This window comes from Heteronotia binoei, chromosome 3, assembly GCF_032191835.1.
Source record: "Heteronotia binoei isolate CCM8104 ecotype False Entrance Well chromosome 3, APGP_CSIRO_Hbin_v1, whole genome shotgun sequence".
Lineage (NCBI taxonomy): Eukaryota > Metazoa > Chordata > Lepidosauria > Squamata > Gekkonidae > Heteronotia > Heteronotia binoei.
In genome coordinates this window covers 189,876,424-189,903,807 of record NC_083225.1, presented here as the reverse complement: position 1 = coordinate 189,903,807, position 27,384 = coordinate 189,876,424, and the positions used below count along the sequence as shown (strand labels likewise).

At 48.6% G+C, this 27,384-nt stretch overlaps 1 protein-coding gene across 1 annotated transcript; it reads right to left on the bottom strand.

Moving 5' to 3' along the window:
- On the bottom strand, nucleotides 1-27,384 carry LRRC32 (leucine rich repeat containing 32). The gene is made up of 3 exons (XM_060235344.1): nucleotides 27,283-27,384; nucleotides 14,173-14,262; nucleotides 1-1,984 (listed from the first exon to the last, which is right to left on the bottom strand). The coding sequence occupies exons 1-3, from the start codon at nucleotides 27,382-27,384 to the stop codon at nucleotides 59-61; spliced, it is 2,118 nt and encodes a 705-aa protein (XP_060091327.1). The 3' UTR covers nucleotides 1-58.

Here is a 27,384-nt window from a genome sequence, read left to right as displayed (position 1 = left end):
AAAGGCAGTGGTGAACCAGCCCGAAGTTTCAGCCTTCAACTGGTGCCCAGTCAACAGTCTAGACCTTAAACTGGCGGCCGAATTTGTGTCTACGATAGCAACAGAAGAGGCCCACGCCGATGACAATCAGTGACAGAGCCAGAAGTGCCACGAGCAAAATCAGCACGCTCATTTTCTTCAGGTCCTCTTTCTCACAGTCCTCGGGCTTTATGTTCCTGACCGCCATTTCCCCGTCATACCCAAAACTCTTGGCATACTGGCATTTGAGGAGGTCCACATTGGCGATCGCCACGGTAGCTCTGTGGATCATGTGAGAGAGCCAGATGTTCCCACAGCAACTGAGAGGATTCCCTGCTAGGTACAAGTTTTGGAGGGTATTCTCTAAGGCCGGGATCTCACTGCTTTTCAGGCTGCTGAAGCTGTTATTCCGCAGATCCAAAATTTCCAAGACACAACAGTCTTCCGACCAGGCAGGGAGCCAACTGAGCTGATTGTCCGACAGATTTAGATACCTGAGACGAGTAAAATGAGGCAGATCGATATTTAAAGTTGTCATGCCATTACTGTGTAAATCCAAGTGTGTGAGAGAGTTTTCTAACCCTGACAAAGATTTGGCTTCGATCTGAAGCCCCCTGTTGATAGAGAGATCCAACATCGTGAGTTGGGTTTGGTGGAAAACATACAGCGGGAGGCTCCGCAAATGATTGTCTGCCAGAATCAAATACCGAAGTTCGGGAAGGTTGACAAACGAGACACAGCCATCTTCCTCACCTGCGAGCCTTCGCTTGGCTAGCCCGGAATACAAGCTGCAGAGTCTGAAGCGGTTTCTTCGGAGGTTGAGCAAACTGATTTGCGAAAGGCTTGCAAATATGTCCGATCGCAGCCCTTGGAGGTGGTTCTCTTGAAGATAGAGCTCTCGCAAGTTGCTCAGAGCATCAGCGTCAAATTCCAGGTTCTGCAAAGAGTTAGAACTGAGGTCGAGGATGACCAGCGAAACCAGCTCAGAACTCGCCACGAATGACTGGAGGCAGTTTTTGCTCAGGTTCAGGAACTGCAAGGTGGACATGGATGCAAAGAATTTGGGCGGTAGGGATTTGATCTCGTTGTAACTCAGGTCCAAATACAACAGCTGAGACAAGGAGGGAGAGCTCTTGTTGCTCGTTGGATTTGGAGCCTGAAGAGCAAAAGGTACATCCGACCAGTCATAGTCCAAATCATCACTAGGAGAGTCCACCAAAAACTGCATGATATTCTTTGATAAATTCAGGTAGGAAAGCTTATTCGCTTGGGGGAGAACTGGAAACCGAAGTAACTTGTTCTCACTCAAATCTAGCCAAACCAGGTTGAATTCTTCTTTAGACTCAGTAGAATGGAAGGTCTCGATGCTGTTCCGACTGAGATCTAAGACTTGCAGCTGTTTTAGGCTGAAACCAGCGATACAGGTGAGTGAGTTCATGGAGAGGTTGAGCGTGGATAGATGGGACAACATCTCAAAGGCCCCTTCTTCTATCTCCATGATCATATTGCTATGAAGATCCACCTCAACGAGTCTCGGAGACCCTTGAAAGGTGCTCCAGGATATTTCTGTGATGCTGTTCTTGGCCAATGAAAGATATTCAAGCGATGGCGCTTGGTGAAGGAACCTTTGAGCCATCCCGTTGTACAGGCTGTTGTGAGACAAGTCCAATTTTCTGACCTGGGGTAATAATCCAACCCAAAGGTTGTGCTGAGCCAACTGGTAAAGTTGGTTGTTGGCTAAACTGATCTCCACCAAACTTGTCATATCCGAGAAGATTCCTGGTTCGATGTAACTGATACGATTGGAACTTAAGTCAAGATACCAGAGGGAAGTGTAAAAGGCCAAGGGTGTCTTGGTGATGTTTTGAAGTTTGTTTTCCGAGAGGTCAATTTTACGGACAGTTGGGTAAAGTTCTGAAGGGATCTGGTGGAAATCTCTCCTCTGACAAAACGCCACCATGTTTTTCTACGGGAACGAGAAAAAAGAAACATGTTAAGGGATCCTAACAGCATATGATAAACAATGTCCATATCTCATTTCTTACAATTTTTGGAAACTCTTTCACCATAGATTCTGACTTGGTACTATTTTGCATGCTTAACCACTGCCCACCAGCTATATGTAACTCTGCTCAATGTACCCCATTTCATTATCTGATGAAGAGTGCATGCATACGAAAGCTTGCATTCTGAATAAAACTTTGTTGGTCTTAAAGGTGCTACTGGACACCTACTTTGTTCTATTGCTTCAGACCAACACAGCTGCCCACCTGGATCTAATTTTTGGAAATGTTTTTAAGAAGGTAATTATCCAACAGGGTATGCGCCAAGAAAAAAATTATTACAGTTTTGGATCCAGGCTTTGGAATGCCAGCCTCTGGGTGGGATCTGAGTATCCCCCAATATTGCAGCTTATCTCCAAACTACAGAGAGCAGTTCCCCAGGAGAAAATAGCTGATTTTGAGGGTGCCCTCTAGGCCAGGGGCGTCAAACATGAGGCCCAGTGGCCGAATCAGGCCCCTGGAGGGCTCTTACCAGCCCCTCAAGCAACTGGCTATCATCTGCTTCCTTCTCCCTCTCTCTTGCTTTCTTCTGCATCACAGCTTGTTTTGCCAGGCTTGCTCAATCGCACAGCAGAGCTACAGAGCAAAACCTCGATTTTCTCCATTGGCTGAGGCTCCTCTCCCTCCTGGTCCCCTGGGGAAGGAGGGAAGGCACCAGAGCTTCCTTTGCCCATTTCCCAGGACCCCATGGGAGAAATACAAAGAAAGCACCTTTAAGAACAAGTGCTAACGTTTTAAGCACGTTTTATTTTAATTTTTTTTTTTAAAAAAATCTTTAATTGTGTTCATCGCGTCCTTTATAAAGTTTGTATCCCTGCTCCCTGGTGTTACATTTTATGATACACATGGCCCGGCCCAACAAGGTCTCATTTATGTCAGATCCGGCCCTCATAATAAATGGGTTTGACACCCCTGCTCCAGGCTACAGTGGCTTCTTCCACCTTCACAAGCAACTTCAGGCCTCAGATTCAGCAGGAGCTCACAGAACCTTTCTGAGGGTTCCCCCTCTTCCTCCCCACCTACCTTGTCCATTGAATAGGAGGTGCAGCTGCATAACAATCCCTGGATTAGGAGAGCGGGCAGCCAGCCAACCACCCGGGGCTTTGCCCTGCCCACAGCAGCCCTCATTAACCCCTGGAGAAGCTCCCAACACTCTTTCTCCACTTCTGATGTGCTTTTGGGTGGTGGGTAGCTTGCTGGCCTTCTGACTGGGATCTCTAACCCGCCCAAGCAGACCTCGCTCGCCCGGGGCTCTCCTTTCTGGTGTCAGGTTGCTTTTGGCTGGTGGGGGTGACATACATTAATGAGCTATGCTAAGGAGCTCCACCACCTATTTTTCTACAAAATGTCCCCTGAGCAACGTTACCAGTGGATTCTGGCCCCGATCCATGCCATAAGAACATAAGAGAAGCCATGTTGGATCAGGCCAGTGACCCATCCAGTCCAACACTCTGTGTCACATAAGAACATCAGAGAACCCATGTTGGATCAGGCCAGTGGCCCATCCAGTCCAACACTCTGTGTCACACAGTGGCCAAAAAACCCCAAGTGCCATCAGGAGGTCCACCAGTGGGGCCAGGACACCAGAAGCCCTCCCACTGTGCCCCCTCCCAAGCACCAAGAAGACAGAGCATCACTGCCCCAGAAATAGGAACATAAGAGAAGCCATGTTGGATCAGGCCAATGGCCCCTCCAGTCCAACACTCTGTGTCACATAAGAACATAATCAGAGCCCTGTTGGATCAGGCCAATGGCCCATCCAGTCCAACACTCTGTGTCACACAGTGGCCAAAAAACCCCAAGTGCCATCAGGAGGTCCACCAGTGGGGCCAGGACACCAGAAGCCCTCCCACTGTGCCCCCTCCCAAGCACCAAGAAGACAGAGCATCACTTGCCCCAGACACAGAGTTCCACCAATACCCTGTGGCTAAGAGCCACTGATGGACCTCTGCTCCAGATGCTGATCCAATCCCCTCTTGAAGCTGGCTATGCTTGCAGCCGCCACCTTTTGTGGCAGTGAATTCCACATGTTAATCACCCTTTGGGTGAAGAAGGACTTCCATACTGCTCGCATTTCTCCCGTTACAGGAGGCTTCAATTAGCTCTAATGGAGTCCTTTCCAAATGAAACATCTGCGTCTCTACCCTCATTAAGAAGGCAGTGGGAGTCTCTTCCACCCCTCCTTTTCTTCCGGTCTCCGCTTGTCTTTGAACCTCTTCCAGTCGACCGGGACTCTCTTCCTTTAGACTTCTGCTCTTACAACACGAATGTAATTCTTTCTTCTTGGCCCGATGGCCGTGGTCTATTATGAGTATCCCACACGGAATAGAAAGAATGCCGAAAGAAAACAGGATGCGTGGAATTCGCAGGGCCTGTAGCGCCAGTGGGAGCAGCTACGAGAACCTTTGGGGCTCCGTCATCCTCCAGCCCTCTCCAAAAACGGCCTTACTTATCAACGTACATATGTTCTTTGGATTGTGTCTCTCTGCTTTCGTTTCCCCAGGGGAGCGTTTCGGGAGGAGGGGAGGCGAAGGGGGTAGATTCGAGTCACAGCTTCAGACGGAGCAGCTTTCCATGGGAAGAGGAACATGAGGTTTTAAGATAGAATCACAGGACCGCAGAGTTGGGAGGGGCCATACAGGCCATCTAGTCTAGGCAGGATTGGCCCAGAGAGGCGGGACGGTGGCTCAGTGGCAGAGCATCTGCTCGGGAAGCAGAAGGTCCCAGGTTCAATCTCCGGCATCTCCAACTAAAAAGGGTCCAGGCAAGAAGGCGTGAATAACCTCAGCTGGAGACCCTGGAGAGCCATGAATGGGGCTGTGGCTCAGTGGCAGAGCATCTGCTCGGTAAGCAGAAGGTCCCAGGTTCAATCCCCGGCATCTCCAACAAAAAGGGTGCAAGCAAGTAGGTGTGAAAAACCTCAGCTTGAGACCCTGGAGAGACACAGGGAGGGGCTGTGGCTTAGTGGCAGAGCATCTGCTCGGTAAGCAGAAGGTCCCTGGTTCAATCCCCAGCCACTAAAAAGGGTCCAGGCAAGTAGGCGTGAAAAACCTCAGCTTGAGACCCTGGAGAGACACAGGGAGGGGCTGCGGCTTAATGGCAGAGCATCAAGAAAGCCATCTTGTCCCCCTTCAACTTCTTCTTCTCCAGACTGAACCTTTGCAAATAGGGTTGCCAATCCCCAGGTGGGGGCAGGGGATCCCCCGGTTTGGAGACCCTCCCCCCGCTTCAGGGTCATCAGAAAGCGGGGGGAGGGGAGGGAAATGTCTGCTGGAAACTCTGTTATTCCCTATGGAGATTTATTCCTGTAGAAAATAATGGGAGAATTGATCTGCGGGTATCTGGGGCTCTGGGGGGGCTGTTTTTTGAGGCAGAAGCACCAAATTTTCAGTACAGTATCTAGTGCCTCTCCCCAAAATATCCCCCAAGTTTCAAAACGATTGGACCAGGGGGTCCAATTCTATGAGCCCCAAAAGAAGGTGCCCCTATCCATTATTTCCTATGGAAGGAAAGCATTGAAAAGTTTTGCCGTCCCTTTAAATGTGATGGCCAGAACTCCCTTTGGAGTTCAATTATGCTTGTCACAGCCTTGATCTTGGCTCCACCCCTAATGTCTCCTGGCTCCACCCCCAAAGTCTCCTGGCTCCACCCCCAAAGTCCCCAGATATTTCTTAAATTGCACTTGGCAACCCTATTCGCAAGTAGTCCCTCAGTCTTTCCTCCTAGGGCTTGGTCTCCAGGCCCCTGATCATCCTCGATGCTCTCCTCTGTACCCCCTCCATTCTGTCCACGTCCTTTTTGAAGTGGGGCTCCAGAATGGTACACGAGATTCCAGGTGCGGCCTTATAACTGTTATAACTGTTGCACAAACACATGAAGCTGTATTATTCCGAATCAGAACATCCAGGTCAGTTTTGCCTACTCAGACTGGCAGCTGCTCTCCAGGGTCTCAGGCTGAGGTCTTTCCCATCACCTCCCACCTGATCTTTTCAACTGGAGATGCCGGGGATTGAACCTGCAACCTTCTGAATGCCAAGCAAATGCAGAGTGCTTCCTGTTTGGTGTCGTGGTTAAGTGTGCGGACTCTTATCTGGGAGAACCGGGTTGGATTCCCCACTCCTTCACCTGCAGCTGCTGGCATGGCCTTGGGTCAGCCATAGCTCTCGCAGAGTCGTCCTTGAAAGGGCAGCTGCTGTGAGAGTCCTCTCAGCCCCGCCCACCTCACAGGGTGTCTGTTGTGGAGGGAGAAGATGTAGGAGATTGTGAGCCACTCTGAGTCTCTGATTCAGAGAGAAGGACAGGGTATAAATCTGCAATTCTTCTTCTTATCTGGGAGAACCGGGTTTGATTCCCCACTCCTCTACTTGCAACTGCTGGAGTGGCCTTGGGTCAGCCATTGCTCTCTTATCTGGGAGAACCGGGTTTGATTCCCCACTCCTTCACTTGCAACTGCTGGAGTGGCCTTGGGTCAGCCATTGCTCTCTTATCTGGGAGAACCGGGTTTGATTCCCCACTCCTTCACTTGCAACTGCTGGAGTGGCCTTGGGTCAGCCATTGCTCTCTTATCTGGGAGAACCGGGTTTGATTCCCCACTCCTTCACTTGCAACTGCTGGAGTGGCCTTGGGTCAGCCATTGCTCTCTTATCTGGGAGAACCATGTTTGATTCCCCACTCCTCCAGCTGCAGCTGCTGGAATGGCCTTGGGTCAGCCATTGCTCTCTTATATGGGGGAACCGGGTTTGATTCCCCACTCCTCCACTTGCAGCTGCTGGAGTGGCCTTCGGTCAGCCATAGGTCTCGTGGGAGTTGTCCTTGAAAGGGCAGCTGCTGTGAGAGCTCTCTCAGCCCCGCCCTCCTCACAGGGTGTCTGTTGTAGGGGGAGAAGATATAGGAGATTGTAAGCCGCTCTGAGTCTCTGATTCAGGGAGAAGGGCAGGGTATAAATCTGCTATTCTTCTTCTTCCTTACGCTTGTCTCTGCCTCCTAATCTCAGGCCATTTCCATAGCAATAATTGTCGATCAACCTCTTTTACCTGCCTATCCTATCACAATATAGATGTCATAAGTACATAAGACCAGGGGTGGAATTCTAGCAGGAGCTCCTTTGCATATTAGGCCACAGACCCCTGATGCAGCCAATCCTCCAAGAGCTTAGAAGGCTCTTTTTGTAAGCTCCAGGAGGATTGGCTACATCAGGGGTCTGTGGCCTAATATGCAAAGGAGCTCCTGCTAGAATTCCGCCCCTGCATAAGACTATCCCTGGTTTTCATCTGAAATGCTAAGCGTATGCACTGCTATACTCAGAAACCTTTTACTTTTATTTCTGACATCTTGGTACGTTTCTGCGAGCTTCCAACGGAAGACATACAATTTCTTTTAACAGGAGTGACCAAATTACAGCCCTGGTCAATACATGGATGGGAGACCACCAAGGAAGTTCAGGGTTGCTACGCAGAGGCAGGCAATGGCAAACTACCTTGGTTTAACTGTTCTGACCTGGACAGCCCAGGCTAGACTGAGCTCATTGGATCCTGGAAACAAGGCAGCGTCAACCTGGTCAATACATGGATGGGAGACCACCACGGAAATCCAGGGTTGCTGCGCAGAGGCAGCCAATGCCAACCCTTCTCTGTTCATCTGTCCTGATGCGGATGGCCCAGGCTAGCCCGATCTCATCAGATCTCAGAAGCTAAAGAGGGACAACCTTGGGTTATTCCATGGATGGGAGACCACCAAGGAAGTCCAGGGTTGCTACGCAGAGGCAGCCAATGTCAACCCTTCTCTGTTCATCTGTCCTGATGCGGATGGCCCAGGCTAGCCCGATCTCATCAGATCTCTGAAGCTAAAGTGGGACAACCTTGGGTTATTCCATGGATGGGAGACCACCAAGGAGGTCCAGGGTTGCTACGCAGAGGCAGCCAATGTCAACCCTTCTCTGTTCATCTGTCCTGATGCGGATGGCCCAGGCTAGCCCGATCTCATCAGATCTCCGAAGCTAAAGTGGGACAACCTTGGGTTATTCCATGGATGGGAGACCACCAAGGAGGTCCAGGGTTGCTACGCAGAGGCAGCCAATGTCAACCCTTCTCTGTTCATCTGTCCTGATGCGGATGGCCCAGGCTAGCCCGATCTCATCAGATCTCCGAAGCTAAAGTGGGACAACCTTGGGTTATTCCATGGATGGGAGACCACCAAGGAGGTCCAGGGTTGCTACGCAGAGGCAGCCAATGCCAACCCTTCTCTGTTCATCTGTCCTGATGCGGATGGCCCAGGCTAGCCCGATCTCATCAGATCTCCGAAGCTAAAGAGGGACAACCTTGGGTTATTCCATGGATGGGAGACCACCAAGGAAGTTCAGGGTTGCTACGCAGAGGCAGCCAATGGAAAAACCATTCTCTCTCCAACCCCTCTTAACTGGTCCTGGGGCTCCCTACAGCTTGGGGGAAAGTGCAGTGTGAGAAGCGTCATCATCTGTCAACACCCTTGTTGAGTCACACTTCTCTAGAAAAAATCATTATGAACGATGAGCAGAAAGGACCGCTGTGCCCCCCCTCCCCCCCGGTTCTTGTGAACCAACGTCTCGTTCGTTTCTTTTCCAGAATGACTCCTCTTTTGGAAAATCTCTCCTTCAACCATCTGCGAAGCAGACGCTCGCGGGACTCAAACCGGGTCAGCGGGATGTTTCTAGCGAACTGGACCGAGTCCAAAGCACTCATGCCTGTGAGTAACACAAGATGTGTACGCAGCTCCTGGTGGACGGTGTGTCATAAACGTGTCAAATGGAGGAGACTTTGGATTCAACAATCAAGTCTAGGGGGCGAGGGGAGTGACGGGGTGGCCCGTTGAGACATCCAATAAAGTTGGGTCCAAGGTTGTTTGAGGCAGAAAATCTGAAAAGGACAACCCTTTCCGAAGACACCATTTGCTTTAAAACAGACTAAACAGTTGTGAGAACCGGGTCTTCCCAGCATTTAAAAAAGCCCAATAGTCTCCCAGTTTGGTGTCGGGGTTAAGTGTGATTCCCCACTCCTCCACTTGCAGCGGCTGGGTTGGCCTTGGGTCAGCCACAGCTCTCTTATCTGGGAGAACCAGGTTTGATGACCCACTCCTCCACTTGCAGCTGCTGGGTTGGCCTTGGGTCAGCCACAGCTCTCTTATCTGGGAGAACCGGGTTTGATTCCCCACTCCTCCACTTGCAGCTGCTGGGTTGGCCTTGGGTCAGCCACACTCTCTTATCTGGGAGAACCGGGTTTGATTCCCCACTCCTCCACTTGCAGCTGCTGGGTTGGCCTTGGGTCAGCCACAGCTCTCTTATCTGGGAGAACCGGGTTTGATTCCCCACTCCTCCACTTGCAGCTGCTGGAATGGCCTTGGGTCAGCCATAGCTCTCTTATCTGGGAGAACCGGGTTTGATTCCCCACTTCTCCACTTGCAGCTGCTGGAATGGCCCTGGGTCAGCCAGAGCTCACTTATCTGGGAGAACCGGGCTTGATTCCCCACTCCTCCACTGGCAGCTGCTGGGATGGCCTTGGGTCAGCCAGAGCTCTCTTATCTAGGAAAAGTGGGTTTGATTCCCCACTCCTCCACTTGCAGCTGCTGGAATGGCCTTGGGTCAGCCAGAGCTTGCTTTCTTTCTTTCTTTCTTTCTTTCTTTCTTTCTTTCTTTCTTTCTTTCTTTCTTTCTTTCTTTCTTTCTTTCTTTCTTTCTTTCTTTCTTTCTTTCTTTCTTTCTTTCTTTCTTTCTTTCTTCCTTCCTTCCTTCCTTCCTTCCTTCCTTCCTTCCTTCTTCAGATGTGGCTAATGTCTTCTCTTTCATCAATGCAGTAACCATCTAACTCCATCATCCTTACAATCCACTCCTCTAAGGGAGGCAATATTGGACTCTTCCATTTCTGAGCAATTAAAAGCCTTGCTGTTGATGTCATATATAAAGACTGAGTACTGTGTCTTTTTTCCCCCTAGCTGTTGTACTTAGAACAAATGCAGGAATGACGATTTTTTTCACCTGCGGTGGACTTATAACGAAGTCAAAAAGATTTGGATGCAAATTCATTGGCTAATGCAGAAACGCCTGAAGGTTAAGGTACGATGTAAATCAGAGGCTTTTTTAAAAATCGGGAATAACGGATAAACAGAACTCAGATTTCCTGACCTCTCCGTGTCCTTCTCAAGTATCGTAATCCACCATGAAAGAGGAGAGGGGTCGCAGTGTCCTGGCTTTGCTTAACTTTAAAATTTGCTTCTGACAAAGAGACGTTAGATCGTCTTGGCCTAGAATGAAACGCTCTCCCCACAGAGCCAGCCAGAGGCTGTAAAGAGGCTGGAAGCTCTCATCGTCCGGAAGCCAGAGAGATGTCAAAGGGTTGATGACGACAAGCGGAAACGGACAGCGACGGCTGGCTGGTGTACTGTCGAGCTGATTTTTTCAAGCATGGGCTGAATATATTGGGTGGCCCATTTCCAGCTGATGGCACCATTTCTGTCTGCAGGCGATGGCAGTGAGTGTGGTGTCAAGAGAGCCAGTTTGGTGTAGTGGTTATGTGCGCGGATGGATTCTTATCTGGGAGAACTGGGTTTGATTCCCCCCTCCTCCACTTGCAGCTGCTGGAATGGCCTTGGGTCAGCCATAGCTCTCTTATCTGGGAGAACTGGGTTTGATTCCCCACTCCTCCACTTGCAGCTGCTGGAATGGCCTTGGGTCAGCCATTGCTCTCTTATCTGGGAGAACCGGGTTTGATTCCCCACTCCTCCACTTGCAGCTGCTGGAATGGCATTGGGTCAGCCAGAGCTCTTATCTGGGAGAACCTGGTTTGATTCCCCATTCCTCCACTTGCAGCTGCTGGAATGGCCTTGGGTCAGCCATAGCTCTCTTATCTGGGAGAAACTGGTTTGATTCCCCACTCCTCCACTTGCAGCTGCTGCAGCTGCTGGAATGGCCGTGGGTCAGCCATACTCTCTTATCTGGGAGAACTGGGTTTGATTCCGCACTCCTTCACTTGCAGCTGCTGGAATGGCCTTGGGTCCTCCATAGCAATCTTATATGGGAGAACCAGTTTGACTCCCACTCCTCCACTTGCAGCTGCTGGAATGGCCTTGGGTCAGCCATAGCTCTCTTATCTGGGAGAACCGGGTAAGATTCCCCACTCCTCCACTTGCAGCTGCTAGAATGGCTTTGGGTCAGCCAGAGCTCTCTTATCTGGAAGAACTGGGTTTGATTTCCCCTCCTCCACTTGCAGCTGCTGGAATGGCCTTGGGTCAGCCAGAGCTCTCATAGAGTTATCCTTGAAAGGGCAGCTCTCTCAGCCCACTTTCCTCACAGGGTGTTTTGTTGTGGGGGAGGAGAGTAAAGGAGATTGTGAGCCACTCTGAGACTCTGAGATTCAGAGTGGAGGGCGGGATATAAATCCATCATCATCATCATCATCTTCTTCTTCTTCTTCTTCTTCTTCTTCTTCTTCTTCTTCTTCTTCTTCTTCTTCTTCTTCTTCTTCTTCTTCTTCTTCTTCTTCTTCTTCTTCTTCTTCTTCTTCTTCTTCTTCTTCTTCTTCTTCTTCTATAGTTTCTCCCATTGGAACAAAGCAAAAGGGCCTCCCCCATGTAGGTTCCTGTTTGGTGTAGCGGTTAAGTGTGCGGACTCTTGTCTGGGAGAGCCAGTTTTGGTTCCCCACTCCTCCATGTGCGACTCCTGGGGTGACCTTGAGTCTGTTGTAACTCTCTCAGAGCTGTTCTGCTCAAGAGCAGTTTCTGTCAAAGCTCTCTCAGCCCCACCCACCTCACGGGGTGTCTGTTTTGGGAGAAGAAGTCAGAGGAGATTGTAAGCCGCTCTGAGACTCTGATTCAGAAAAAAGGGCAGGGGATAAAATCTACGGTCTCTTCTCCTTCTTCGCAGAGTATGGTAGGAAAGCAAACGATGCTTGTGGAACTTGTCGCAGATACAGTGATGGCCGCTGGATATTAGGCCACACCCCTGTGTAGCCAATCCTCCTGGAGCTTACAAGAGGCCCTGTATGAAGAGCCCTGTAAGCTCTTGGAGGATGGGACTACATCAGGAGGGTGTGGTCCAGTGGTAGAATTCTAGCTGGAGCTCCTTTGCATATTAAGGCACACCCCCTGATCTAGCCAATCCTCTTGGAGCTTACAGTAGGCCCTGTACGAAGAGCCCTGTAAGCTCTTGGAGGATTGGCTACATCAGGGGGTGTGGCCTAATATGTAAAGTAGTCCTGGCTACAAAAAAAAGCCCTGCCCCTGGCCATGGGATTCAGAGGGTGCCTCTGGATGTGGAGCTTCCTGTTATTCGCCATGGCTTGTAGATGTCTCCTCCAGGAATCTGTCTATCCCACCTATGCCTGTGCGGCCATCACTACATCCTCCTGCAAGTTACCAACGTAATCCCAGCCCTAAATTCAGGCTTCATCTTACCTATAATAATAAAAGAGTTTATCCACCCACTCATCCATGGCAGGCCTAACTCATAAATCCTAGAGTTGGAAGGGACCTCCAGGGTCATCTAGTCCAACCCCCTGCACAAGGCAGGAAACTCACAAACACCTCCCCCTAAATTCACAGGATCTCATCGATGTCAGAGGGCCATCTAGCCTCTGTTTCAAAACCTCCAAGGAAGGAGGGCCCACCACCTCCCAAGGAAGCCTGTTCCACTGAGGAACTGCTCTAAGTGTCAGGAATCATAGAGTTGGAAGGGACCTCCAGGGTCATCTAGTCCAACCCCCTACACAATGCAGGAAACTCACAAACACCGCCCCCTAAATTCACAGGATCTTCAGTGCTGTCAGATGGCCATCTAGCCTCTGTTGAAAAACCTCCAAGGAAAGAGAGCCCACCACCTCCCAAGGAGGAAGCCTGTTCCACTGAGGAACCGCTCTAAACTCACAGATACCACCCCCTAAATTCACAAGATCCTCATTGCTGTCAGATGGCCATCTAGCCTCTGTTTCAAAACCTCCAAGGAAGGAGAACACACCACCTCCCAAGGAGGAAGCCTGTTCCACTGAGGAATTGCTCTAAGTGTCAGGAATCATAGAGTTGGAAGGGACCTCCAGGGTCACCTAGTCCAACCCCCTACACAATGCAGGAAACTCACAAACATCTCCCCCTAAATTCACAGGATATTCATTGCTGTCAGATGGCCATCTAGCCTCTGCTGAAAAACCTCCAGGAAGGAGAGCCCACCACTCCCGAGGAGGAAGCCTGTTCCACTGAGGAATCGCTCTAACGGTCAGGAAGTTCTTCCTATGTTGAGCCGGAAACTCTTCTGATTTAATTTCAACCCATTTGTACTGGTTTTACGTTCCAGGGCCACAGAAAACAATTCTACCCCATCCTCTCTATGACAGCCCTTCAAGTACTCGAAGATGGTGATCCTATCACCTCTCAGCTGCCTCCTCTCCAGGCTAAACATGCCCAGCTCCTTCAACCTTTCCTTGAGGACTTGGTCTCCAGACCCCTCACCATCTTCATCACCCTCCTCTGAACCTTTTTCCAGTTTGTCTATACCTGAAAATGTGGTGCCCAAAACTGAACACAAGACTCCAGGTGACTCATCAGAACCAGATTCAAGATCACGGCTTTTTTTGTAGCAGGGGCTCCTTTGCATATTAGGCCACACCTTCCGGATGTTGCCAATCCTCCAAGAGCGTACAAGGCTCTTCGTACAGGGCCTACTGTAAGCTCCAAGAGGATTGGCTACATCAGGGGTGTGTGGCCTAATATGCAAAGGAGCTCCAGCTAAAATTCCACCCCTGCTTACAAGGCTCTTCGTACAGGGCCTACTGTAAGCTCCAAGAGGATTGGCTACATTGGGGTGTGTGTGGCCTAATATGCAAAGGAGCTCCAGCTAAATTCCACCCCTGCTTACAAGGCTCTTCGTACAGGGCCTACTGTAAGCTCCAAGAGGATTGGCTACATTAGGGGGTGTGTGGCCTAATATGCAAAGGAGTTCCTGCTACAAAAAAAAGGCCCTGTTCAGGATGATTGTAGAAGTTGGAGTGCTAAAATGAAGGTAATCGGAAGTCCTGGCACAGACCCTCTTAAGACTTTGGATAGCAAGGCTTTCTTCCGTCACCAAAGTTCTTACCGTATCGCAGGGTGACGCTTCCATGGGCCGGTAGGTCGAGATGCCACCGTTCAGCGCTGCCAAGAACAGCAGGAGGTCACTTTCATGACTCTGCCAGAAGGAAAAGGAGTCAGCACCGACGGAGATATAACCAATTCGTCCCGGGGAAATCCATCGATTTTTTTTTTTTAATTCTGACCTTTCCTCAAGCAGCTCACATCAAATGGGCACAGATCTCCCCTGATCTGTTTTGTGCTCACAACAACCTTGTAAGGTTTGGAACACTTTCCCTACGAAGAGAGGTTAAAACAATTGGGGCTCTTTAGCTTGGAGAAACGTCGACTGCGGGGTGACATGAGAGAAGTTTACAAGATAATGCATGGGATGGAGAAAGTAGAGAAAGAAGTACTTTTCTCCCTTTCTCACAATACAAGAACTCGTGGGCATTCGATGAAATTGCTGAGCAGTAGGGTTAGAATGGATAAAAGGAAGTACTTCTTCACCCAAAGGGTGATTAACATGTGGAATTCACTGCCACAGGAGGTGGCGGCGGCTACAAGCATAGCCAGCTTTAAGAGGGGATTGGATAAAAATATGGAGCAGAGGTCCATCAGTGGCTATTGCCACAGTGTGTGTGTGTATATATATATATATATATATATATATATATATATAATATATATATATATATATACACACACACACACACACACACACATATTGGCCACTGTGTGACACAGAGTGTTGGACTGGATGGGCCACTGGCCTGATCCAACATGGCTTCTCTTATGTTCTTATGTTAAGGTAGGCTATGGAAAGTATGACTGGCTCAGGGTCTCCCAATGAGAGCAAGGTTTTTAACCCAGGTCCCTTTGGGTCCTAGACCGTGGCTGGCCAAACTGTGACTTGGGAGCCGCATGTGACTCTTTCACACCTGTTGTGTAGCACTTGAAGCCCCCGTTGCCCCATCAGCTGGCTTGGAGAAGGTATTTGTCTCTTTAAATCACTTTGCCAAGTCAAGCCAGCTGGCAGCTTGGATAATGCATTTAAAATTAAAGTTGCTTTCTTTCCATTTCCCCATTCTCCCATCTATTTTCCTTCCTTCCTTCCTTCCTTCCTTCCTTCCTTCCTTCCTTCCTTCCTTCCTTCCTTCCTTCCTTCCTTCCTTCCTTCTGGCTCTCAAACATCTGACAGAATTTCTATGCAGCTCTTATGTTAAGCAAGTTTGGCCACCCTGCTATAGATGAAGTCTCTGGAACTGACAGTCCCAATTAGTCAGAAAGTGGATGGATGGGTGGATGGGTGGATGGGTGGATGGATGGATGGATGGATGCATGGATGGATGCATGCATGCATGGATACAGGCCTCATTTTGGGTGGAGCTCTGGAACCTCTAAATTTTATTGTGCTCTTTCTTTCTTATGTCCTTCCCCCCCCCCCGCAATAATTGCTTCTGGGCTCCATTGTTCAAACCCCCTGTGAGAATTTTGCTGAACTCTTAAGATTTCAGAAACTTTCTAATCTTTTGTCCCCACAGAAAAAGCGGGGAAATAAGCAAAACATAGAAAGCAGAGAGACAGCCATCTTCCTCACGCCACTGCGGCCGCCTAGAAGAAAGTCATTTTAAAAAGTCTGAAGGGAGTCAGGTTTTCTGATGGCAATTCTAATTCCAGAAGCATTTGAAGGTAGATGCTGAGTTGATAGAATGGAGTACCCCTTCCTGTGATGTCGGTGTGTGTGTGTGTGTGTGTGTGGCATATGCAACTGAGTTGTGCTAATGAGCTCCGGTACTTCTTTTTCTACAAAAGAACCCCTGGATGGATGGACGGACGGATGGATGGACGAACTTTTTGAAAATGGCCTAAGTTGTTTTTCCTCCTTTCTTCTTTGATCTGCCGACAGGCCTGTTAAAGAATAGTTAACTTATCTCCGTAGGTTTCATTGCTTGACTCACCCAGAGTCAATCAGCTTGAGTGTTTACTTTGGGTTTTTGGTGTCTGCAAGCTGCATTCCTGCAGACCTTTTCAAAGGAGCCGAAGAGGGAATGCCTAAACAGCCTCGAAGGATTAGGGGTGGTCGGGCTGGCTTTTAAATCACTCAGCATAAAACCTGGAGCCTGATGATGTCGCCGTTGTTGCTCAAGGGCTAAATACTCCCCCCCCCTTTTTTATTTTATTTTTTTGCTGCCCTGCAACCCTCTCTGCTCAACCAGGATTTGTAGGTTTAGGAAAGCTTCAAAATCTGACAAACGCCATGCACCGAATGAAATACTTGCGTGTTTCTGTCGCATGTAACAAATGGACTGGCTTAGCTCGTAATAGGGTTGCCAATCCCCAGGTGGGGGCAGGGGATCCCCCGGTTTGGAGGCCCTCCCCCCGCTTCAGGGTTGTCAGAAAGCGGGGGGAGGGGAGGGAAATGTCTGCTGGGAACTCTGTTATTCCCTATGGAGATTTATTCTCATAGAAAATCATGGAGAATTGATCTGCGGGTATCTGGGGCTCTGGGGGGGGCTGTTTTTTGGGGTAGAGGCACCAAATTTTCAGTATAGCATCTAGTGCCTCTCCCCAAAATACCCCCCAAGTTTCAAAGTTTGGACCAGGGGGTCCAATTCTATGAGCCACAAAAGAAGGTGCCCCTATCCTTCATTATTTCCTATGGAAGGAAGGAATTGAAAAGGTGTGCCGTCCCTTTAAATGTGATGGCCAGAACTCCCTTTGGAGTTCAATTATGCTTGTCACACCCTTGATCTTGGCTCCATCCCTAATGTCTCCTGGCTCCACCCCCAAAGTCTCCTGGCTCCACCCCCAAAGTCCCCAGATATTTCTTGAATTGGACTTGGCAACCCTAATATCTTCCTCCCCCCACAACAGACACCCTGTGAGGTGGGTGGGGCTGAGAGGGCTCTCAAAGCAGCTGCCCTTTCAAGAACAACGCCTGTGAGAGCTGTGGCTAACCCAAGGCCATTCCAGCAGCTGTAAATGGAGGAATGGGGAATCAAACTCAGTTCTCCCAGGCAAGAGTCCGCGCACTTAACCACTGTACCAAACTGGAGTTACAATGGAGAAGGGGACATAGTAAGGCAGTGGTGTCAAATATGCAGTTTGGGGGCCGAATCAGGCCCCGGAGGGCTCCTATCAGGCCCCTGAGCAACTGGCTGTCATCTGCTTCCTTCTCCCTCTCTCTTGCTTTCTTCTTCATAACAGCTTTGCTTTGCAGCACTTGCTCAATCACACAGGTGCTATAGAGCAAAACCTCTATTTTCTCCGTTGGCTGAGGCTCCTCCCTTGGGGAGAAAGGGGGGGGAGGGGGAGCTTGCTTTGCCAGGCTCTCTCAATTGCACAGCAGAGCTACTAAGCCAAGTCTCCCTTCTATTGGCTGAGGCTCCTCCCCCCCAGTCCCCTGGGGAAGGAAGAAAAGAGCCAGAGCTTCCTTTGCCCAGGAAATAAAAAGAAAGCGTCTTTTAAGACCAATGAGTGATAACGTTTTAAGCATGCTTTAAGTTTGTTTGTTTTCAAAAAAATATTTGTGTTTGTCTGTGTCCTTTATAAAATTTATCTCTCTGCTACCTAAACTTAAATAGGTACACACATGGCCCGGCCCGATAAGGTCTCATTTATGTCAGATCCGGCCCTCATAACAAATGAGTTTGACACCTCTGTAGTAAGGTGCTTTGAGAGAAAAGGGGAATATAAAATATCTGAATGAATGAATGAATGAATGAATGAATGAATGAATGAATGAATGAATGAATGAATGAATGAATGAATGGTTTTGTATTATTTGCTGTTTGGGACTCTCAGTATATTATGGTGCCCAACTGAGCTACCAAACTGCATTGTTCACTTTTACTGGTTTTAACTGTTGTTTTATACTGTGTCTAAAACGTTGTTATCCACCCTGAGTCCGTTTGGGAAAGGACGGAATATAATTTATACGAATGAATGAACGAATGAATGAATGAACAAATGAGTTGGGGGACTTCTGGTCCACTCAGGGGAAATTATGCCCGGGCTATGCATGCCGCGGAGGTGGTAAACTAGACTCTAAAAAGGTAAAGGTAGTCCCCCTGTGCAAGCACCAGTGCTTTCCGACTCTGGGGTGACGTTGCATCACGATGTTTTCATGGCAGACTTTTTGCAGGGGGGGTTGCCATTGCCTTCCCCAGTCATCTACATTTCCCCCCCGCAAGCTGGGTCCTCATTTGACCGACCTCGGAAGGATGGAAGGCTGAGTCAACCTGGAGCCGGCTGCCTGAACCCAGCTTCCGCTGGGATCGAACTCAGGTCATGAGCAGAGCTTTGGACTGCAGTACTGCAGCTTTACCACTCTGCGCCACGGAGCTCCTCCAATATAACTAGCCTATACTGGCCTGTTAACCTCTATTCTCTGTTAATATCTCATTTCTTCAAAGAAACGCACGCGTGCTTCCTCACTTCAGTTTTATTCTCACTATGACCCTGTGAGATTGGTTTATGCTAAGAGATCATGCCTGGCCCAAAATTAGTCAGCAAACATTATATGTGAACAGAAATTTGATTCTTGTTCTCCTTGGTGCAACACCCTAACCCGGGAGAGCCAAACTTGCTTAACGTATGAGGCCTATAGAATAAATGCCAGATGTTTGAGAGCCACAAGACATGAAGGTCAGATGTGGGAAGGGAGGGAGAAAAGAAGGAAAGAAGGATGGAAGGAAGGAAGGAAAGAAGGAAAGAAGGAAGGAAAGAAGGAAGGAAGGAAGGAAGGAAGGAAGGAAGGAAGGAAGGAAGGAAGGAAGGAAGGAAGGAAGGAAGGAAACAAGGAAGGAAGGAAACAAGGAAAAAAAGAAGAAAAGGAAAGATGGAAGGAAAGAAGGAAGGAAGGAAGGAAGGAAATAATAATAATAATACTAATAAATTTATTTTTGTATCCCGCCCTCCCCCGCCAAAGGCAGGCTCAGGGCAGCTAACAAGACATGGCATGCACCATGATTACAGTAAAATACAATCCTTACTATAAAACAATTAAATAGTTAAATTACATTCATAAAATTAAGTTAAAATTAAATAAACAAACCATTATAAATTATAAAATTTTGGTGCTACAGCTCAGACTATATATAGGATGGCTGGATATCATTTCCCGGGTTTCATCTTAAAGCGAGCCGAAAGAGGGCGGTTTTGCAAGCCCTGCGAAACTGATTTAGGTCTCGCAGGGCTTGCACCTCCTCTGGGAGTTGATTCCACCATTGGGGAGCCATTGTTGAGAAGGCTTGCTCCCTCGTTGTTTTCCATCTAGCCTCCCTTGGTCCAGGGACTCTAAGAAGATTTTGAGAGCTAGATCTCAGGACTCTAAGAAGATTTTGAGAGCTAGATCTCAGTGCTCTCTGAGGAAGGAAGGAAGGAAGGAAGGAAGGAAGGAAGGAAGGAAGGAAGGAAGGAAGGAAGGAAGGAAGGAAGGAAGGAAGGAAGGAAGGAAGGAAGGAAGGAAGGAAGGAAGGAAGGAAGGAAAATAGAGGGAGAGGAAGGAGGGAGAGGTGAAAAAAGCAACTTTAACTAGAAATACATTCTCCAAGCCGCCAGCTGGAGAAATAAACATCTTCTCCAAGCAAGCTGATGGGGCAGTGGGAGCTTTTGAGAGCCACACAATATGTGTGAAAGAGCCACATGTGGCTTCCGCGCTGCAGTTTGGCCACCCCTGCCTTAGCCATTATAACACACCACCTCTGCACACAGCATGTGGCCCATCTCCAATGCATGTGTAAATACCATAACAAAATGAAACGATGTACTTCAACTGAATTTGATTTTTTTTAAAAAAACCACCCAACAATACTACATCTCTTTGTATTGGGTTTTTAAAGGAAATTACGCTGGTTCATTTTGTAGAACGAATACGGTCAGGGGTGGCATTCTGGCAGGAGCTCCTTTGCATAATAGGCCACACCCCCTGATGTAGCCAATCCTCCAAGAGCTTACAAAAAAGAGCCTTGTGAGCTCTTGGAGGATTGGCTATATCAGGGGTGTGTGGCCTAATATGCAAAGGAGCTCCTGCTAGAATTCCACCCCTTTATGGGGGTTTTTTTACACCCGCATTTGAAGTCTTCCGCCTATAATCTAAGATCAGCCGAATACCAAAAGAATCCCCCCCCTTTCTGATTGCATCATCTCTGGCCATATGCCAAAATATATTTTTTTTTACCCTATGATGATCACTCATGCCTTAGTCCTACATATATGGATTAGAACTTTTAGGACTATGCATTCTTACATGCTATGGGCTCCAAATTAATTGAGAATATACTTTGCTTGGACCAGTAGAGAAAAGTAGCTTGCTTGCTTGCTTGCTTGCTTGTTTGTTTGTTTGTTTATTTATTTATTTATGGATTACTTGATTTTAATCTTTAAAAATGGGGGGGGATAATATAATGTGTTTATTAAGATATCCTTGAGTGCTTTTAAAGGTAAAAGGTAGTTTCTTCTGCAAGCAACAAATTGTTACAACCCATGGGGTGACGTCACATCATGACATTTTCTTGGCAGACTTTAAAAATATTGCCATTGCTTTCCCCAGTCCTCTACACTTCCCCTCCAGCAAGCTGGGGACTCATTTGACTGACCTCGGAAGGATGGAAGGCTGAGTCAACCTGGAGCCGGCTACCTGAACCCAGCTTCCGCCGGGATCGAACTCAGGTCGTGAGCAGAGGGCTCCGACTGCAGCTTTAGCACTCTGCGCCACGGGGCTCCTTGAGTACTTTTACAGACACATAATTAAGGACACAAGCAGGGCTTTTTTTGAACAGGAACGCAGTTCCGGCTGGCTTGGCATCAGGGGGTGTGGCCTAATATGCAAATGAGTTCCTGCTGGGCTTTTTCTACCCCAAAAGCCCTACACCAGGGGTGGCCAAGCTGGCTTAACATAAGAGCCACATAGAAGAAATGTCAGATGCTTGAGAGCTGCAAGATATGAACATCAGATGATTGAGAGCTGCAAGACAAGGTAGGTAGGTAGGCAGGAAGGGAGGGAGGGAGGGAGGGAGGGAGGAAAGAAGGAAGGGAAGGGAAGGGAAGGGAAGGGAAGGAAGGAAGGAAGGAAGGAAGGAAGGAAGGAAGGAAGGAAGGAAGGAAGGAAGGAAGGAAGGAAGGAAGGAAGGAAGGAAGAAGGAAGGAAGGAAGGATGTTTGAGAGCTGCAAGATATGAACATCAGATGATTGAGAGCTGCAAGACAAGGTAGGTAGGTAGGCAGGAAGGGAGGAAGGAAGGAAGGAAGGAAGGAAAATAAATGGAGGAGGAGAGTTGGAAAGAAAGCAACATTAACTTTAAGTGCATTCTCCAAGCTGCTGGGGTGGGGGAGTGCTTCAAGAGCTGCACAATATGTGTGAAATCGCCACATGTGGCTCCCGAGCCACAGTTTGGCCACCGCTGTTATAGAACATTAACAGGGACCACAGTAGACTGAAGGGAACAGAAACTAAGGAAATCACACTGTGAACTCTATTGTAATATAAGCAATAAATATTTGTACAAAACCTTCAACATCTGTGTATTTTTTTAGTATCTAAATTGTCAAATCATCTATCAGAAATCTTACAATGTCACATCTTCATGTTAATAACTGCAGAAGTCTGAGGTCCGTCAGAAGCTAGACAATAATCACACCCTAGCATGTACAATAACTTGTCTTCTCCCGCAGCAATTCGTTTAGCCTTTTGGCACAACCCTTTCAAGTCTATAATCAGCGTTCCCTCTTCGCTGTGGAGTCCTGCGAGCAAAAATTCAATCTCGTGAGCGACTGGCATTAAAGTTGTAAGCGAGGGATCTGGCTACTGCATAAATGAGTTTGCACCGGAGCCATCCTTTCCTGAGCTAAGACAAAAATGTGTGAGCCGGAGGCTAAAAAACTGAGCTAGCTCACCCGAACTCATCGCAGAGGAAACTCTGCCTATAATGTATATTAATATCGAACAATGAAGCTATCTGCAAAAGGACAATTATTGGACATGTTGTGAGCTAGCTCACACGAACTCATCTTAGAGGGAACACTGCCTATAATGTATATTAATATCCAATGATGTAACTGTCTCCAAAACGACAATTATTGTACATGCTAGGATGCAATTATTGTCTAGCTTCTCATGGACCTGAGACACAGTTCTTAATGCAGTGGATAGGATGTTGTATTACTGTTGAGCGGGGGGTAATTTTGAAGAAAAAGAGATGCCAGAGCGCATTAGCGCCGCTCATTTGCATAATAACAGCCGGGCGGCAGCGTTCTGCACTAGCTGCAACTTCCGGGTTCGGCACAGGGGCAGCCCCATGTAGAGGGCATTACAGTAATCCAACCTCGAGGTGACCGTTGCATGGATCACCGTTGCCAGATCGTCGTTCTCCAGGAAAGGGGGAAAAAATCAGCTCAGCTTCTACTTAAAATGCTTCTGGAATTAGCATTGTCACAATAAAAGCTGACTCCCATCATGCTTTTAAAATTACTTTCTCCTATGCGGCCACAGTGTCATGATAAGAGATTTACACCTGTCTGCTTGCTATGTTTTGGTCGTTCCCCCCCCCCCCTTTTTGGAGGGGGGGATATTAGAAAATTTGTCAAATCTTAGGCGTTCCGCAAAATTCTACCGGGGGTTTGGACAATGGAGCCCAGAAGCAACTAATTTTTTGGGGGGGGAGGTGTTAAGAAAGAAAGAGCGCACTGAAAATTTAGAGGTTCTGGAGCGCCGCTCCTGTGAGCTCCTGCCCCAAAATGTGGTCTACTTTTAAGCATATGACATTGTAAGATTTTTGATCTAGGATTTGAACATTTAAATACTAAACAAAATACAAAGTCCAGTGGCGCCTTTAAGACCAACCAAGTTTTATTTAGGACGTAAGCTTTCCGTATGCTCTCTAGGCACACTTCATCAGACGAGGGGATCAGGTATAGCGGGCTGAAATACAAGCAGTTTGTTGATGAAGCATGCAGGCTGATCGCATGGTAAACCAGCGTGGCTGGGCCGTTTGGTCTGGATAGCCATAAAACTATGACTAGGAAATACACGTGCTTTTGCGATTCACCTCGATTTACAGAAACACCAATTGGCAGGGAGCTTTATTACCTTTTATGGCTATCCAGACCAAATGGCCACGCCACACTGGTTTACCGTGTGATCAATGCAAACTACATCAACAAACTGCTTGTATTTCAGCCCGCTATACCTGATCCCCTTGTCTGAGAGCCAGTTTGGTGTAGTGGTTAAGTGTGCGGACTCTTATCTGGGAGAACCGGGTTTGATTCCCCACTCCTCCACTTGCAGCTGCTGGAATGGCCTTGGGTCAGCCATAGCCCTGGCAGAGGTTGTCCTTGAAAGGGCAGCTGCTGTGAGAGCCCTCTGCAGCCCCACCCACCTCACGGGGTGTCTGTTGTGGGGGAGGAAGGTAAAGGAGATTGTGAGCCGTTCTGAGACTCTTCAGAGTGGAGGGCAGGATACAAATCCAATATCTTCATCTACCTCACAGGGTGTCTGTTGTGGGGGGGGGGGAGGTAAAGGTGTGAGCCGCTCTGAGACTCTTCGGAGTGGAGGGTGGGATATAAATCCAATATCTTCATCTACCTCACAGGGTGTCTGTTGTGGGGGGGGGGGAGGTAAAGGTGTGAGCCGCTCTGAGACTCTTCGGAGTGGAGGGTGGGATATAAATCCAATATCTTCATCTACCGCACAGGGTGTCTGTTGTGGGGGAGGAAGGGAAAGGAGATTTTGAGCGCTCTGAGACTCTTCGGAGTGGAGGGCGGGATATAAATCCAATATCTTCATCTACCTCACAGGGTGTCTGTTGTGGGGGAGGAAGGGAAAGGAGATTGTGAGCCGCTCTGAGACTCTTCGGAGTGGAGGGAGGGATATAAATCCAATATCTTCATCTACCTCACAGGGTGTCTGTTGTGGGGGAGGAAGGGAAAGGAGATTGTGAGCCGCTCTGAGACTCTTCGGAGTGGAGGGCGGGATATAAATCCAATATCTTCATCTACCTCACAGGGTGTCTGTTGTGGGGGAGGAAGGGAAAGGAGATTGTGAGCCGCTCTGAGACTCTTCGGAGTGGAGGGAGGGATATAAATCCAATATCTTCATCTACCTCACAGGGTGTCTGTTGTGGGGGAGGAAGGGAAAGGAGATTGTGAGCCGCTCTGAGACTCTTCGGAGTGGAGGGCGGGATATAAATCCAATATCTTCATCTACCTCACAGGGTGTCTGTTGTGGGGGAGGAAGGGAAAGGAGATTGTGAGCCGCTCTGAGACTCTTCGGAGTGGAGGGAGGGATCTAAATCCAATATCTTCATCTACCTCACAGGGTGTCTGTTGTGGGGGAGGAAGGTAAAGGAGATTGTGAGCCTCTCTGAGACTCTTCGGAGTGGAGGGCGGGATATAAATCCGATATCTTCATCTACCTCACGGGGTGTCTGTTGTGGGGGGGGGAGGGGAAAGGAGATTGTGAGCCGCTCTGAGACTCTTCAGAGTGGAGGGTGGGATCTAAATCCAATATCTTCATCTACCTCACAGGGTGTCTGTTGAGGGGGGGGAAGGGAAAGGAGATTGTGAGCCGCTCTGAGACTCTTTGGAGTGGAGGGCAGCATATGTCCAATATCTTCATCTACCTCACAGGGTGTCTGTTGTAGGGGAGGAAGGGAAAAGAGATTGTGAGCCGCTCTGAGACTCTTCGGAGTGGAGGGCGGGATATAAATCCAATATCTTCATCTACCTCACAGGGTGTCTGTTGTGGGGGAGGAAGGGAAGGGAGATTGTGAGCCGCTCTGAGACTCTTCGGAGTGGAGGGCGGGATATAAATCCAATATCTTCTTCTTCTGATGAAGTGCGCTTAGAGAGTACACAATAGTTCACGTTCTCAATAAAACTTGGTTGGTCTTAAAGGTGCCACTTGACTGCTTCAGACCAACGTGGCTGCCCGCTTGGATCTGTGAACAAAATACGTGGACAACCCATGGAACATTTCGCACAAATACCAATTGCTTATCTTACAGAACTGAACGGAGTTCACAGCGTGATTTCCTTCCCTTCTGTTTTCTCGAGGTTGTTGAGAACCCTAGACGCTGGCATCTAAAGCATGTACACCCAGAAGTTAAGTTGCATTGAGCTCAAAGAGACTTTCTCCCAAGTCAGTCAGTTTAGGATTTCACTCTAAGGATCCTGCGGTTCTTCTTTCTTTCTTTTTTTTTAAAGCAGAGGTTTCAAATGGTTTTGCCGTAGTCGTTGGATGAGGGCCAAAGTTGCATTTCCCTTTTCTACAAAAGGAAAACCTCATTTGCGGTTTCGGTGCCATGCAATAAAAGCAGCCCCCACCCCACCCAAAAGAATCCCAAACCGATCCCTTTCCACAAGGAAACATCTGTTTCTGTCCCCCCCACCACCACCTTGACAGCTCCACTCTCTCTCCTCCGCTACCCACCTCTTGTTGTGGTGAAGAAGGCCAGATGAGTACTTCGGCAAAGCAGAGAAGCTCCACGCAGGCCCCCCCACCCCCTCTGGTGAAAGTTGAGAAGCTCGCTCGTGTGAGACATCCAGACCGACTGAGGATCTCCAAAGAGTCAAGAGAAAAGTTAAGTCACCGCAGGAGTGGGGTGGGGGTGGGGGATGGAGTGGGAAGATAACGCCTCCTCGACTGGACTTGAAGGCATTCCTCCCCGCTCATCCTGGCTTGAGCATTTCCACCCTCTCCTCAAATATTTGGGAACTCCTGCCTCGATAATGATTTTGAAAGGCGCTCTGCTCCTCTGGGGTTTCCCACGTGCCGAACGCGCATGCTGTTCACCTCTGAGCATCTGACGTGGCGAAGGCTTCTCCGGCGTTGGTACACGGTGCATAAGGCCCCTTTCGCAGATGCAGAAGAAGAAGACGACGGCAGATTTATACTCCGCCCTTCTCTCTGAATCAGAGACTCAGAGCAGCTTACAATCTCCTATATCAGGGGTGGGCAACGGTAGCTCTCCAGATGTTTTTTTGCCAACAACTCCCATCAGCCCCAGTCAGCATGGCCGATGGCTGGGGCTGATGGGAGTTGTAGGCAAAAAACAACTGGAGAGAAACTGTTGGCCACCCCTGTCCTATATATTCTCCCCCCACAACAGACAACCTGTGAGGTAGAAGAAGAAGAATTGCAGATTTATACCCCGCCGTTCTCCCTGAATCAGAGACTCAGAGCGGCTTACAATCTCCTATATCTTCTCCAGCTGAGAGAGCTCTCCCAGAAGCTGCCCTTTCAAGGACAATTCCTACAAGAGCTCTGGCTGACCCAAGGCCATTTCAGCAGCTGCAAGTGGAGGAGTGGGGAATCAAACCCGGTTCTCCCGGATAAGAGAGCTATGGCTGACCCAAGGCCATTCCAGCAGCTGCAAGTGGAGGAGTGGGGAATCAAACCCGGTTCTCCCAGATAAGAGAACTATGGCTGACCCAAGGCCATTCCAGCAGCTGCAAGTGGAGGAGTGGGGAATCAAACCCGGTTCTCCCAGATAAGAGTAGACAAAGTACATTAACAAATTTCAGAAGCAAATTTCCCACTTATACAATCCTCAGCCAGTTGTATAGCTTTCTCTCATAATTTCCTTTTAATCCTCCTAATAAATTGAAGACCAGCATTCATATGGACTTTCACACTATTTCAACAGGAGGAATGAAGAATATGAGAGCGAAGCATCTTATATTCATAGAATCAAAGAGTTGGAAGGGACCTCCAGGGTCATCTAGTCCAATCCCCTACACAATGCAGGAAACTCACAAACACCTCCCCCCAAATTCACAGGATCCTCATTGCTGTCAGGTGGCCATCTAGCCTCTGTTTCAAAACCACCAAGGAAGGAGAGCCCACCACCTCCCGAGGAAGCCTGTTCCACTGAGGAATCGCTGGAACGCTCAGTAAATTCTTCCTAATGTTAAGCCGGAAACTCTTTTTGATTTAATTTCAAACCATCGGTTCTGATATACCAGCTTCCCAAATATTAGATTGTTAGCTCCAGCCTGGAAACCATTTCAATTCAAAGCTGCAGAAGTTGCAGACGAAAAAACGTACCACAAGTCGGGTTTCCAGCTCCGGCTCGGGAAATCATTAGAGATTTACAGGGGAACTGTGCTCAGTAAGTATATGAGACCATGGAGCCCACCTGCCGTTTCTTCCAGGTGAACTGAGCTCCGTCATCTGGAGAACTGCCATAATTCTGGAACATCTCCAGGCCCCTCCTGGAGGTCGGCAAGCCCAGTTGCAT

What these genes read in the sequence shown, in the direction of transcription:
- LRRC32 (XM_060235344.1), bottom strand. Translation starts at nt 27,384, where the DNA reads ATGCAACTGGGCTTGCCGACCTCCAGGAGGGGCCTGGAGATGTTCCAG. An exon ending in TCACCTGGAAGAAACGGCAG is followed by an intron (nt 14,263 to 27,282) that starts GTGGGCTCCATG and finishes TCCTTCTGGCAG; the next exon opens with AGTCATGAAAGTGACCTCCT. An exon ending in AAGCGTCACCCTGCGATACG is followed by an intron (nt 1,985 to 14,172) that starts GTAAGAACTTTG and finishes TCGTTCCCGTAG; the next exon opens with AAAAACATGGTGGCGTTTTG.